Raw genomic sequence first — 14,200 nt, forward strand, 5'->3', positions numbered from 1 at the left:
CAATGAAAGGGCCGCTCTCCCCCCACTATTTTCCACAGGTATTTGCATATTCAGGTACACTCGTCTTATGTTTGTACTCGTAGATCTATTCGGGATAAACCCGGTCTGATCCGTATGTATTAGTTTGGAAATTATCTTATTCAGCCTTGCGGCCATTACTTTTGCCAGGATCTTCACGTCCGAACACAAGAGCGAGATAGGCTTGTATGAGGTCATATCTATTGGGTTCTTCCCTTCTTTCAACAGGGTAATTATAATAGCTTCTGACATGGATGAAGGCAGGACCCCGTCCTCCCTGGCTCCGTTAAACACCTCCAAGAGTAGGGGCAGCAATACCTCCCCATATTTTTTGAATATTTCTATAGGCAGGCCGTCGGGGCCCGGTGACTTCTGGCCCGCCATATCTCCCACTGCCCTCTGCAATTCTGCAAGGGTCAGTGGAGCATCCAGCATTTCCCTATCTTTACTTGTTAATGGGGTTATCCTTAACCCCTCAAAAAAAGCCTGCATTTCCGCCTCCACGTTCACTCTAGAAAAGCTGTACAACTTCTCAAAGTATGTCCTAAATTCATACAGTATATCGGGAGTGTTTTTTTTTCATTACTCCATCCCTCCCCTGGATTGCTGCTATTGTACCTGAGGGACCATTTGCCTTGATTATCAGAGACAGAGCCTTCCCAACTTGCTCCCCCTCTCCGAAAAAGCTCCGCCTCTGAAATAACCTCTTCTTTTCCAGCCTCTCCCGGAGCACCCTACTGTACTCGTCCTGTCTCCCCACCCAGAGCTCGTAGCTGGATTGGGATGGTGTATCTACATACTGCGCCTCTGCTACTTTTACACTCTCTTTAGCTCATAGTTCTTCTACTTGCGATTGTTTTTTATTAAATGCGATTTTCTGGATTAGTACTCCCCAGAGATATGCCTTCAGGGAGTCCCAAACAACCCCTACTGAGGTCGAGCCTAGGTTCATTTTAATAAACTCCAATAGGCTCTCCTTCATTCTCTCCTCTTCTCCTATTAATTCAAGCCAGAAGGGATTAACCCTCCAGCTCCCCCTGATATGATGCTCCCCTACCTTCACAGCAGTAATAACAGGCGTGTGGTCCGAGACAGCCCTTGGCTCATACGTTATTTCCTCCACTACATTTAGTGCTTCCTCATTTCCCAGAACCAGGTCGATTCTGGATAAGGTGGCATGGGTCCTGGAGTGGCATGAGTATTGCCTCTCCCCCGGGTGCCTCCTCCTCCAGATGTCCACCAACCCTATTTCATTACAATATTGCATAAGGGGGCTCTTAGGTGCCACTCTAGTCCCATTTTTTGGGGGGAACCTATCTATACTGTTGTCCATTGTCATATTAAAGTTGCCCACCACTATGACTGGGGTCCCGGGGGAATCCATGATAAACCTGGCTAAATCATCTAGTATTGCCATGCTAAATGGGGGAGGAATATAAACATTGGCCAAAATAAATATTTTATTTTCTATCAAGCAGGAGAGAAAGATATACCGCCCATATTCGTCCACCTTACTCTGACTGCAGGAGAAGGGCAAACCAGTGCTTATCAATACACTCATCCCTCTTGAATAGGAGGAGTGGGTGGAGTGATACTGTATCCGAAATTGCGTGTTGTCTAAAGTTTTAATTGAGTCCTTTACCAAATGAGTCTCCTGCAGGCAGAGTATTTTTACATTCTTCCTCTCGGCTATTGAAAAAATTACCTGTTTTTTAAAATTATCCCCAATCCCCCTTACATTCCATGCACATATATTAACCCTTCCACCAGTTCCTGGGGTTTTATTACACCTTTTTTGGGTTATCATAAGCCTTTGGACCTAGTGACCTTACGACACGCTAATCTCCTAATGACCCAAACCACCTTTTTTTTGTGAACATTATATGTAACCCTACTTTTTTTTATGTCCCTTTGCTGTAACAGACTAAGCCGACACCCATCCATCCGTGACCATACTCCCCACCTCTCTACCCTCAGTGTGCACCCCCCCATCCCGAATCGCCCCCCCATCCCCCTCCCAACACCCCCCCCTGCCCCCCCCCTCCCCCCCTCTATCCCAAACCCCTGTGCCCAAATTTGGGCCTACCCCTTGAGCTTCTATTGTGACCTTCAAAACTCTCTAAGGCTAAAAAAAAAGCCGTGCACCAAACCTAGTAGGAGGGGAACTATCCCCTGAGTATTATACTTATTAATATTAAAATTTATGTGCTAGTGATTTAAACTAAACCAATACCTCTTACTAATATATTTGCATTTATAACTTATATTTATATTTAATCCCCTACCATCCCCCCGCCCCCCGCTCCACTCCACTCCCAGATTACATTCTGAAAACAGTGAATAGAAAACAAAAAAACTGAGAAGGGGAAAAGAGAGAAAAAAAAAAAAAGGGAACCCCCCATAATCAAAAAGTCAAAAAAAAAAATGTCAGAAAAAAGTGCCTAAATTCCTTCTCCCCGTCTTATTCTCTCTTCATTCTTCTCTAACCAGTTTGACACTTCCTTAGGGGTGGAAAAAAGCCTAACCTCCCCCAGAGCTGAGACACGCAGCCGTGCCGGGTATAATAGCGCATAATTAACTCTTAGTTGTTGAAGCTTTCTTTTACAGTCTCCAAATTTAGCTCTTTGTCTCTGTAGCTCGGGGGAGAAGTCCGGATATATTGAGATCCTGGCACCATTATGCTGGATATTTCTTAACTCTCTTGCCTTCTGCAGGATAGTAACCTTGTCCCGAAAACATAAAAGTTTAAAAATGAAAGGCCTGGGATGCCCCCCTGGAGCTGGAGACCTGGGGGTTATCCTGTGTGCGCGCTCTATGGCGAAGGTATTTGAGAATGAATCCCTGCCAAATTTCTCTCCCAGCCAGTCTTCCATAAATTTAATGGGGTTGTTACCCTCACAGCCCTCTGGGAGCCCAAGTACCCTCAGATTTTCCCTGCGCAACCTGTTTTCCATACTGTCCATTTTCTGTAGGCAGTCCTTCAGTTGGATTTTCATGAGTGCTACTTCTTGTTTTAAAGGAAATACCTCATCTTCCATTTGACTGAACCTTTCCTCCAAAGCTGTTGTCCGTGTGCAAACTGCGCGCACATCTCCCTTGACGGTTAACAATTCGTCCCTGATGCCCTTGAGTTGCTCGGACAGTTCATTAATTGATTGTTTACAATTGTTAACAGCCAGAAAAATGTCATTTAGGGATGGCTCTTTTTCATTGATCGGGTCGCACTGACCTCCCCCTACTGCCCCCTCTACACCCAAGACCTGTTGCTTTTCTGGGCCTCCTCCTGCTACTGCTGGGCCCACTGGTGGTATAGCTACCAAAGTCCCACTTTCTTGGGTCTGACTTCTCAGCAGTGGATTTCCTGCTGACAGCTGATTTAAAAAAAAAAAAGCAGACAATTAAAAATGATGAAAAAAAAAAACAGCGTGGCACCCCAATGCATACCAGGCCCTTATTCGAACATGTTGACTTGATTTAATCTTTTTTTTTTTTTTTTTTTAGAATTTATAAAGGGGGCGAGGCAGGTCAGGAAAGGGGGGGCGTTGTGGGGGTCTGCGGGCAGGGGGCTTGTCTGAATCCCACCCCACCATGTGAATGAGTATGGGGTACATAGTACCCCTACCCATTCACCAAAAAAGTGTCACAAAGTGCCTACTGCAGGCTCCGCCGTCTGACATTTCGGTAGTGGCGTTGCTAGGGGGTGTGGCCCGCAGAGGGGCGACACCATCCCGAGGGCGGCGGAGGGTCCTGGAGGCAGGGCTCTTTTTAGCCGGAACGTGCCGACACTGCTCACTGCTGCGGCTGCCTCCTGTCACTTCCAATACAGAAGCCCCCTGCCCAGAGAGTGACAGTCTGAGCAAGCAACTCTCCGGGCGGCTGCACACTGAATCCTACTCCGCTCGCCGCCCAGGTGCATGGGGGGGTCTGTACTGATGGAGGAGGGGAGTGGTTTGTCCTGAGGGGGGACTGGACCAATGGAGGAGGGGGTGGTTTGTCCTGAGGGGGGACTGTACTGATGGAAGAGGGAAGTGGTTTGTCCTGAGAGGGGGTCTGTACTGATGGAGGAGGGGGGTTGTTTGTCCTTAGGGGGGTCTGTACTGATGGAGGAGGGAAGTGGTTTGTCCTAAGGGGGGTCTGTACTGATGGAGGAGGGGAGTGGTTTATCCTGAGGGGGGACTGTACCAATGGAGGATGGGGGTGGTTTGTCCTGAGGGGGGACTGTACTGATGGAAGAGGGGAGTGGTTTGTCCTGAGGGGGGGTCTGTACTGATGGAGGAGGGGGGTTGTTTTTCCTGAGGGGGTCTGTACTGATAGGGGAGGGGGGTGGTTTGTCCTAAGGGGGGGTGGTTTGTCCTAAGGGGGGCTGTACTAATGGAGGAGGGGGGTGGTTTGTCCTGAGGGGGGACTGTGCTGATGGAGGAGGGGGTGGTTTGTCCTAAGGGGGGCTGTACTAATGGAGGAGGGGGGGTGGTTTGTCCTAAGGGGGGCCTGCGCTGATGGAGGAGGGGGGTGGTTTGTCCTGAGGGGGGTCTGTACTGATGGAGGGGGGTGGTTTGTCCTGAGGGGGGGTCTGTATTGATGGAGGAGGGTGGTCTGTACTGAGGGGGTCTGTACTACTGGAGAGGGGTGGTCTGAACTGAGGGGTGGTCAGCACTGAGGGGGGGGTCTGTACTAAGGGAGGGGGTCTATACTGAGGGAGGGGGTCTGTACTGGGGGAGGGGGGTCTGTACTGAGGGAGGGGGTTTATACTTAGTGGGGGAGTCTATACTGGGGGAGGGGGGTCTGTACTTAGTGCAGGGGTCTGTACTGAGGGGGGACTATACTTGGTGGAGGGGGGTCTGTACTGACGGAGCGGGGGTCTGTACTGAGGGAGGGGGAGTCTTTACTGATGGAGGGGTCTGTTCTGATGGAGGAAGGTCTATACTGAGGGAGAGGAGTCTGTACTTAGTGGAGGGGGGAGTCTATATTGACGGGGGCCTTTACTTGGTGGAGGGGGTCTGTACTGAGGGAGGACTATAATTGGTGAAGGGGGGTCTGTACTATGGGAGGACTATGCTTGGAGGGGGGTCTGTACTGGCAGAGGGGGGGGTCTATACTTAGTGGAGGGGGGGTCTGTACTGACAGAGGACTATAATTGGTGGAGGGGGGTCTGTACTGAGGGGCGACTATAGGTGGTGGAGGGGGGGTGACACCATGTTTTAAATACCGGGTGACACCAACCCTGGTGACGCAACTGCTGCCAGGCTGCATGCTCGGTAAAGGGTCTGAAATGGATTTTGGGGGGCTCCACGCTGTTTTTTTTTTTTTTTTTTTGATTTGGGGTTCCCCTTAAAATACATATCGGACCCACCACTACCCCCACGCTGTTTTTTGAAAAATACCGCATGTGATACCGCCAGCAAAACCCTGGTGGTAAATAGCGCATGCTTTTTTACTCTCTGGTCCATTTGTGAATTGGACTTAAGAGTTTTTAAAGCAATATTTACCGGCACCTTTTTTTTTTTTTTTAATGCGGTAAATACCACATAATCTTTATTTTTATTTTTTTTATGAATTGGACTTACTTTACTACATGCAATGATTTATGCAAATTAATCAAGTGACTGTGTTATCGCATGCGGTAAACTTTAGTGAATTGACCCCAATGTCCCTCTGTCCCTCTGTCCCTCTTTCCTCCTCATTTGTCCCTCATTTTGGTCTGATCTATATAGTTGTATATAAAATGCACTATTTATCTATTAAAAAGGTTTTCCCAGCGCTAAACCTTTCATACAATTTCTAAATTGCTTAATTTGCAAATGTCAAAAGCCAATATAAAGGAACACTAGTGGTTAAAAAAAAAAAAAAGCACTTGTTGACTAAATACTTTTTTTTTTTTTTTGTATAATTTACGCAGGGGGCGTGGCAGGGGGCGTGTCGTATGCCTACATATTTTTATATTTTTGCTAAAAGGTGTCCCTTGTTCCCGTCGCAAAAAAGGTGGGAGGTATGACTATGCTGTCTTGCAGGGCATTGTAAATCTCAGTCAGGACTGATTGGACACAAATCTTTTGGCAGGTAAAACAGTGATTTATTTTAATGATCTAATGTATTTAGCTGTTTGCTTAGAGTTGAGCTTTTAATATATTAAAAATTGAAAACATTAGGTTAATAGTTTTCTTTTGAACATGAACCTTCTACTTTTTTTTTTTTCTAGGGTAAAAAAGGTGGAGTGTCAGGTTAATGATTCCTGCTGTTGAACAATGCTCAGACACAGAGACTGCATGGTACATACAGAGTCCTGTTTATGTTAGGAGGACATGCTGCCTGTCACACCTTTATCCCCTGCTCAGGTCTTCGGTGTAGTTTGTCACTTTTGTTACTTCAAGGTGTGGCGCACACACTGTCCCTTGGATACTGTGACCTAATCAATATTTATTGCAATCAGCTGATTGTATTCCCGCCCCGATCTGTGTGTACTCTAGGCAGATCAGGTCCTCGTCACCCAGTGCAGGCAACACATCATTCTACACTGCACAGACAGAATGTACTGGGGAGGTCAAAGGTGACCACATCAAACTGGTGCTGGGTGACTGGACTGGTTTCCATAGTCGGGTCTGCCCTCAGGTACATGCAACATGCCTTCCCTACAGACCAGGAAGAGGATCGGAGTCTGTCTGAACGAGACAAAGAGGAGGAAACTCAATTTTGCCGTATTTGAAGAACTCTGCAGGTAAGTCTCTATCTCATGTTACCTAGATGTGTGACACACTTGCTGTCTTATAATGGCGGACAAGTTGCACTGATATGCGTTGCCTATTATTTCTATTTCTGGCTGAGCCTGGGTATCTAAACTCGCCACCCGTAGCGTGTTAATCATTAGGTACTACAAAACTTTACGGGGTATTTTTATTACAGGAATAATCCACCCAAAACTGATATTTTTATTATTATTATACAGGATTTATATAGCGCCAACAGATTGCGCAGCGCTTTACAAGGGCTGACAGTACAATTACAATACAATTCTATACAGGAGGAATCAGAGGGCCTTGCTCGTTAGAGCTTACAATCTAGGAGGGAGGGTCAAGTGATATAAAAGGGTAAAAAACTGTGGGGGTGATCTAATGAAGAAAATAAAAGTACAGTTGTTATGTGGAGGCAAAATAGGCTTCTCTGATGAGAAAAGTTTTCAGGGATTGCCTAAAAGTGGATAGATTTGGAGATTGACAGATTGGGGTAGGGAAAGCCAGAGGATGGGAGAGGCTCTGGAGAAGTCGTGGAGGTGAATATGGGAGGAGGTGATGAGGGAGCTAGAGAGCAGGAGGTCTTGGGAGGAACGAAGAGAACAATTAGGTTGGTATTTTGAGACTAGGCTAGTGATGTAGCTGGGGGCAGAGTTGTGGATGGCTTTGTAAGTTATTGTTAGTATTTTGAATTTAATTTGTTGGGCGAGTGGCAGCCAATGGAGGGATTGGCAGAGAGGGGTAGTGGATGCCCAGCGATTTGTAAGATGGATGAGTCTGGCAGCAGCATTCATGATGGACTGAAGGGGGGATAGACTATATAGAGGTAAGCCAATGAGGTGGGAGTTGCAGTAGTCAAGGCGAGAGATAACCAGGGAGTGAATCAGGAGCTTTGTGGTTTCATTGGTTAGAAAGGGACATAGTTTGGAGATGTTGCGGAGGTTGAGGCGGAAAGCTTTGGCAGGGGAATGGATGTGGGGCCAAAAGGAGAGTTCAGAATCCAGGATAACACCTAGCACCCTGGCATGTGAGGATGTATAGATGGTTGTGCCATTGTTATTGACAGAGAAGTCAGGGGAAGAGGCACGTGGGGGAGGAAATATGAGCTCAGTTTTCTCATTTAAAGGGGTTGTAAACCCTCATGGTTTTTCACCTTAATGCATTCTATGCAAAGATGGGGCACTATTTCTCCCACTGACACCAACGATGGGGCACAATTTCTCCCACTGACACCAACGATGGGGCACAATTTCTCCCACTAACACCAATGATGGGGCACTATTCCTCTCATTGACACCAATGATGGGGCACTATTCCTCTCATTGACACCAATGATGGGGCACTGTTTCTCCCCCTAATACTAATGATGCATTGTTTACTCCTACTGACGCCAGGACAATTTTGTACTCACGATGGCCACAATCCACCTTCTCCCACCCCCCCAAACTCTGGAGCACAGTAAACTGGCCCTTAGTTTAGAAAGTTTAGAGACCCCTGCTCTAAGACACCAAGTTCAGATCACTTTTCATAATCATTTGACAGGTGGTGAGGAGGCAATGCAATGGCTTTTTACCACGCATTTCATCCCATAATTGCCGCACAAACATCAACTGTGTGCAAGGCAGGCATTTGTGGGGCTTTCTTATCCGCTCGATTGGGTTGCGTACAGCGGGCAAGGCCTGTTGGACAATTTTTGCCACAGGCACAAAGCGTCACGACCATGGCATGTGAACACCCCTCTCCACAGCCTATGCAGCTTAAAGTGGTTGTAAACCTAGTTACACCACTTTTACCTACAGGTAAGCTTATAATAAGGCTTATCTGTAGGTACTGGAAATAAAACCTGCACGGTTATGCTTTTACTTTTCAGGGGAAAAAAGAGGAAGTAAAACCCAGCAGGGTTTACGTCCTCTTTAGGGGCCCCTTTCACACTGGGGCGGCGCCGGCGGTAAAGCTTTACCATCGTATTTGCGGAGGTATTCGGCTGCTAGCGGGGCACTTTTAACCCCCGCTAGCGGCCGAAAAAGGGTTAAAACCACCCGCAAAGCGCTGTAGCGGCAGCGCTTTGCCAGCGGTATAGCCGCGCTGCCCATTGATTTCAATGGGCAGGAGCAGTGGAGGAGCGGTATACACTCCGCTCCTTCACCGCTCCAAAGATGCTGCTAGCAGGACTTTTTTTACCGTCCTACCAGCGCACCGCTCCAGTGTGAAAGCCCTCAGGCTTTCACACTGAAGAGACAGGAGCGGCTCTTTCAGGGCACTTTGCAGGCGCTATTTTTAGCGCTGTAGCGCCTGCAAAGCACCCCAGTGTGAAAGGGGTCTAAGGGGGGCATTAAAAACACATCTCCAGTGCATGTTTTTAACACCCCCCAACCCCCAGGCTAAGGCCCCTTTCACAGGGGCGCCTTCCATTTTGATCTGTCCACTGATCTCATGCTGATCATAGCAGAGCGGGCAGATGACAGATTTGTGTCCGCTCAGCCTATGCAGCGTGAACATGAACCAAGCCCACTCTACTTGATGGGCAGTTGGGTGTTAAAGGGCTCCCCTGTCTGTTTACACTCGACTGCCCTCTGATCTGATCCACCTATATGGAGGATAACATCCCCATCTGTTTGTTTTTAGCAGACTGGATTGGATCGGAGGTAGGCGGGTGTAAATGGACCCAAGTCTGTTTCCACCCCCCGGTCCATGGGGGTGAGTGGACCACCTGATCAGGTTCGCCTGAAGAACTGACAGCCGGAATATTGATCAGAACAGTCACGTGAAAGGGGCCTTAATGAGCCCTTAGGTGACTGTGTACCATTCTCACCGAACTATTTTATCATGTACCTGGATCTACATTACGGTGGATGTACATTACAGGACTGGATATAGAGTGGTATTTAGAAATCAGAACATGTCTAGTTTATGTATGTATCTGTGTTTTTGTCTTTATAATATACTTTATTCATCGCTCTCTCTCCTTTCTTTCTAGGAATCACGGCTATGATGTGACAGAGGTGAGTGTGTAGTGGAATATTCTCCTTTTTGTTGTCCGATCAGGTGAGAACGTGACAGCCAAACCTGAACATGTTGGTATAATGCGCCCTCCCCCACCCCGACATTCCTGGCACAGACAATACAGGGGAATCCGATGACCTCATCTTCCAGTGAAATACTTTTTTGACAGATTTCATTAATGGAGTTAGCTAAAGCTGGGTTTACACCAGTAGAATTATGAACTAAAGATCATAAGAAAGTTATCTGAATATTTCAGGCTGCATTCACATCTGAGCATTTTCAGCTCATAAAACGCTTGTAAAACACCTAAAAAAAATTGCCTGAAAAACGCAGAACAAGCAAAATCCCATTCATTTCAATGGCACCTGTTCACATCTGAGCGTTTTGTCAACCTAAGCTCTGGGGCAGATTACAGGTGTTTTTCTGTCTTCTACATTGGTGACCTGTACAAAAACGCGGTATGAAAATGTGGCAAAATCGTGGTAAAATCGCAATAAAAACACCCGACTTTGAAACGCTCAGGTGTGAATGCAGTCTGAATGTCAGTCGAATGTTTTTGTTTGCTTTTAACATTCGATTTTGGAAAGAAGAAACCACATACATTGTTAGAAGTTCATAGATTTAAGAAAAAAATTCAATCGTGCTGAATTTTCTTGTCACTTTAGTCAAAAATGAACGTTGATATGACCCCACTAATGATTAGAAAAACTAACAAATGTTCTTACAATGAAAAATGTCAAACAAAAGAAAAAAAACTAGTGTATACCCAGCTTAGGAGTGTTATAAAGGGATGAAGCTATTCTTTGCTCTCAGAATCATTTATTTCAAGTAGAATGTTCATCTGTCTAAAAATGGCCATACATGGTGCAATCAGATTGTAAGTCTTTGTACAATTAATTTATATTTAAAGGAATTACTGGTAAAGTGAGGACCTATCTACGTGACCCTTTTAATCTGTATCCCTTCAAGCAAAAACAATTCATCGATGGCCCGCTTTTATCACTTAAGCCAGCCATACATGGATTAAAATCTGGCCCGTTCATCAGGGACCAGCTGAATTTCAATCTATATGTTGCCACTGCAGTATAGAGAATTCGATCTATTGATTGACTCCTGTTCAGCTGACCTGTCGGATAAAAACTGATTTATTGCCTGCAGCACCGATCTGTGTATTCTGACAGCGGAGGAGTCCCCCAGCTGTTAGAATACAGTAGCACAAGGTGAAGGATTCCCCCATCCACCACAGATGTGTGGATGGGGAAATCATTTCAGTTTTTTACCTTCAGCCCACCGGCTGAAGGAAAACAAATGAACCATGTATGGCCGGCTTTACTGAGTATGCGGCCTCTTTATCTCTCAGGCTATGTTCACACTGATCCGACGCGAAAGTCGTACGACTTCTGATTCGACTTCGCCCTGCAACTTAATGTCCGACTTCCATGTGACTTCAATGAATGGGATCCAACTTTGATCCAACCATACTGGGCCCTTTGAGTCTGGTATGAATCTTGAGGGGGAACCCCACGTCAACATTTTTTAAAAAATGGCGTGGGGTCCCCCCCCCCAAATCCATACCAGACCCTTATCCAAGCATGCAGCCTGGCAGGTCAGGAAAGCAGGGGGGCGCTCACACCTCCTGGACCATACCAGGCCACAGGCCTTCAACATGGGGGGGGTGGGTGCTTTGGGGCGCCAAAGCACCTTGTCCCCATGTTGTAATGGACAAGGGCCTCTTTCCGACAACCCTGGGTAGTGGTTGTGGGGGTATGCGGGTAGGGGGCTTATTGGAATCTGGAAGCCCCCTTTAACAAGGGGGCCCCAGATCCCACCCCCTATGTTAATCAGTATGGTGTACATTGTACCCCTACCCATTCCCCCCCAAAAAAACAAGTGTAGTGTTACAAAAAAACAAGAGACAGTTTTCGAAAAGTCCTACAAAAGAATACCTGCACTCAGCATAGCCAAAGATAATGTTACACTGAATTAACGCTGGCAATACACAGCCCAGATGGATTCATCCGTCGGCTGTCAGAATACCTGCACAGTGGTTGTATCTGATTGGATGCAGGTGCTGTTTGGCAGACAGTTTTTCGCCTGGCTGCTTTTTTCAATCATGGGATGTTGGGAAGGGGGCTGCCAACAGGGCCACCCATGATGCGTAATTAGGCCTGATTCAGGAACAGGCTGAAGTTCGCTCCATGTATGGCAGGCATGTTTGTCGCTGTGGAGGAAGAGTGGGGAGATTTTCTTGCCCTGTCAAAACTATGGAACCCGCAGAGTAAATTCTGTCCCTGATTTAGAAATTCTCAAGAAAAGTTGAATTCCTCTGTTTGATATGGGTAATTCTATGTAACAATGTAAAAATAGACTTTCCAATTTTTTTTGAAAATCCTATTTAAGTATAGGTTACACTTTGAAAAGTTCATTCCTTTAGATAAAATGCAACAGTCATTATTCAGTTGTAGAAATATATTTGTAAATCTGGTGCCTGTGGGAGCTTGTTATTGCTCTGATTTTAAAGTGTATCTAAACTAAATAAAAACTTAAATGTAAAATTTAAAAATGTAATATATTGCAGCTTGCCAATTTTTATATGTGGTGGTTGCATTACTTTTTCTCTTTTTTTCAGGTTTCTAAATGTTTTTACTCTAACCTGGTGGTCCTGTCTGTAACACACTTCCTGACCTAGGCTGATGACACCCTAGGACAGTAAGTGTGGTAGTGTGAGCAAGGTGCAGCATGGTGTGGTGGGCAGTAAACAAAGTCCAAGCAATAAGGTTATATTATAGAAAGGTTCAACACAATTTTTCCAAGCCCGGCAGGTAGGCACACAGTCACTGCAATGAGGAGCAAAATGCGGAAATCCAATCAGATGCAGGTGCTGTTGAGGTATTCTGACAGTCGCCACCAGTGGCTTATAGTTGCTGAGGAAGATTTGTCCATCCAGGCTGTATAGCTGGATGGAGGCATCTGTTAATTTTTTTTTTTTTTCAGCCTTAAGACACAATGGAAAGACAGAAGTAGTTTGGACCGGCTAAAAAATTTCTTCAACATTATAAATCAAGTCCAGTTGAATGTGACGATCTATTACTAGATAGACCATAACCATACTATTACTAGATAGACCATAACCATACTATTACTAGATAGACCATAACCTACTACTAGATAGACCATGATCTACTACTAGATAGACCATGATCTACTACTGCCAGATAGACCATGATCTACTACTGCCAGATAGACCATGATCTACTACTGCCGGATAGACCATGATCTACTACTGCCGGATAGACCATGATCTACTACTGCCGGATAGACCATGATCTACTACTGCCGGATAGACCATGTTCTACTACTGCCAGATAGACCATGATCTACTACTGCCAGATAGACCATGATCTACTACTGCCAGATAGACCATGATCTACTACTGCCAGATAGACCATGATCTACTACTGCCAGATAGACCATGATCTACTACTGCCAGATAGACCATGATCTACTACTGCCAGATAGACCATGATCTACTACTGCCAGATAGACCATGCCCGGGATAAATAAGAACATTCACAGACTTTTATTGAAGTACTCAATGGGCGCTCTAACTAAATATAAATGTAATTTGTATACAGTTAATAAAAAGTATCTGTAGACATGATACAATCTCCATAAAATTGCTCTTTAGAATGATCATGGTGTGAACATGGCATGAACATACCAGTTGGGTTTAAGTGTTTCTGCCCTTTGGAGACATACGTGGCACCAAACCTATCTCTAGGCAAATGTAGATCCTTTCTATGAGATCAATGGGCCGGGGATTATCTGCAAATATTAGTGATGGTCCACAGACATATGATGATTTCTTCTGACTTCCTTCTTATGATGTTGTGTTTTAAACAGAGTGAAATGTCATCATTTATTTCTACAAGTACCTTATCATTTTTGTCTATCTTGCATTTTTCTAGGTTGACCTCACTAAGTGTCTGAATAATCAAGGGCCCTTTGACCTAATCATCCACAAGTTATCGGACCTCCTGGTTGAGGCCGGTCAGGACCTCCCTTCCCATCACCTTGTCCAGAGGCTTCAGGTATGCTTGAAAACATTAAATTAGTAGAGCTTTTTTTTTTAACTCTTGATAATGTTAAACCAGTGTTAAGGCCAAAAGCAAACGGTTATTATATTACAGCTCACCAATTCTTAGATGTGATGACTGTATTAGTTTTCCTTTTTTTAGGCTTCTTTCTTCGATTTTCATCTGGTGATCCAGACAGTAAATCTATTGTTTTTGGACAGAAAAGCTCTCTTGCAGTTACAGGGATGAGACAAACCATTTAACCATGGCAGGGGTGCTTAAAAAAATGTATTTGTGTAAAACCTTTATCCCAAAAGGAAAAAAAAATGTTTGCTGTAACTGATTATAAAGTATTAGCAGGAATTCAGCTTCAATTTG

General features: G+C 45.4%; 1 protein-coding gene across 1 annotated transcript in view; it reads left to right on the forward strand.

Moving 5' to 3' along the window:
- The first annotated feature begins 5,960 nt into the window (after positions 1-5,960).
- LOC141107786 (inositol-tetrakisphosphate 1-kinase-like) overlaps positions 5,961-14,200 on the forward strand; it is a 36,294-nt gene continuing 28,054 nt past the window's right edge. Inside the window, exons 1-4 of the mRNA XM_073598760.1 lie at positions 5,961-6,075; positions 6,215-6,730; positions 9,721-9,745; positions 13,715-13,837. Coding sequence (XP_073454861.1) covers positions 6,636-6,730; positions 9,721-9,745; positions 13,715-13,837 — 243 coding nt within the window. The 5' untranslated portion in view covers positions 5,961-6,075; positions 6,215-6,635. The remainder of the gene's footprint in view (positions 6,076-6,214; positions 6,731-9,720; positions 9,746-13,714; positions 13,838-14,200) is intronic.

The sequence above is a fragment of the Aquarana catesbeiana genome, linkage group LG09 (assembly GCF_042186555.1).
Source record: "Aquarana catesbeiana isolate 2022-GZ linkage group LG09, ASM4218655v1, whole genome shotgun sequence".
Classification (NCBI taxonomy): domain Eukaryota; kingdom Metazoa; phylum Chordata; class Amphibia; order Anura; family Ranidae; genus Aquarana; species Aquarana catesbeiana.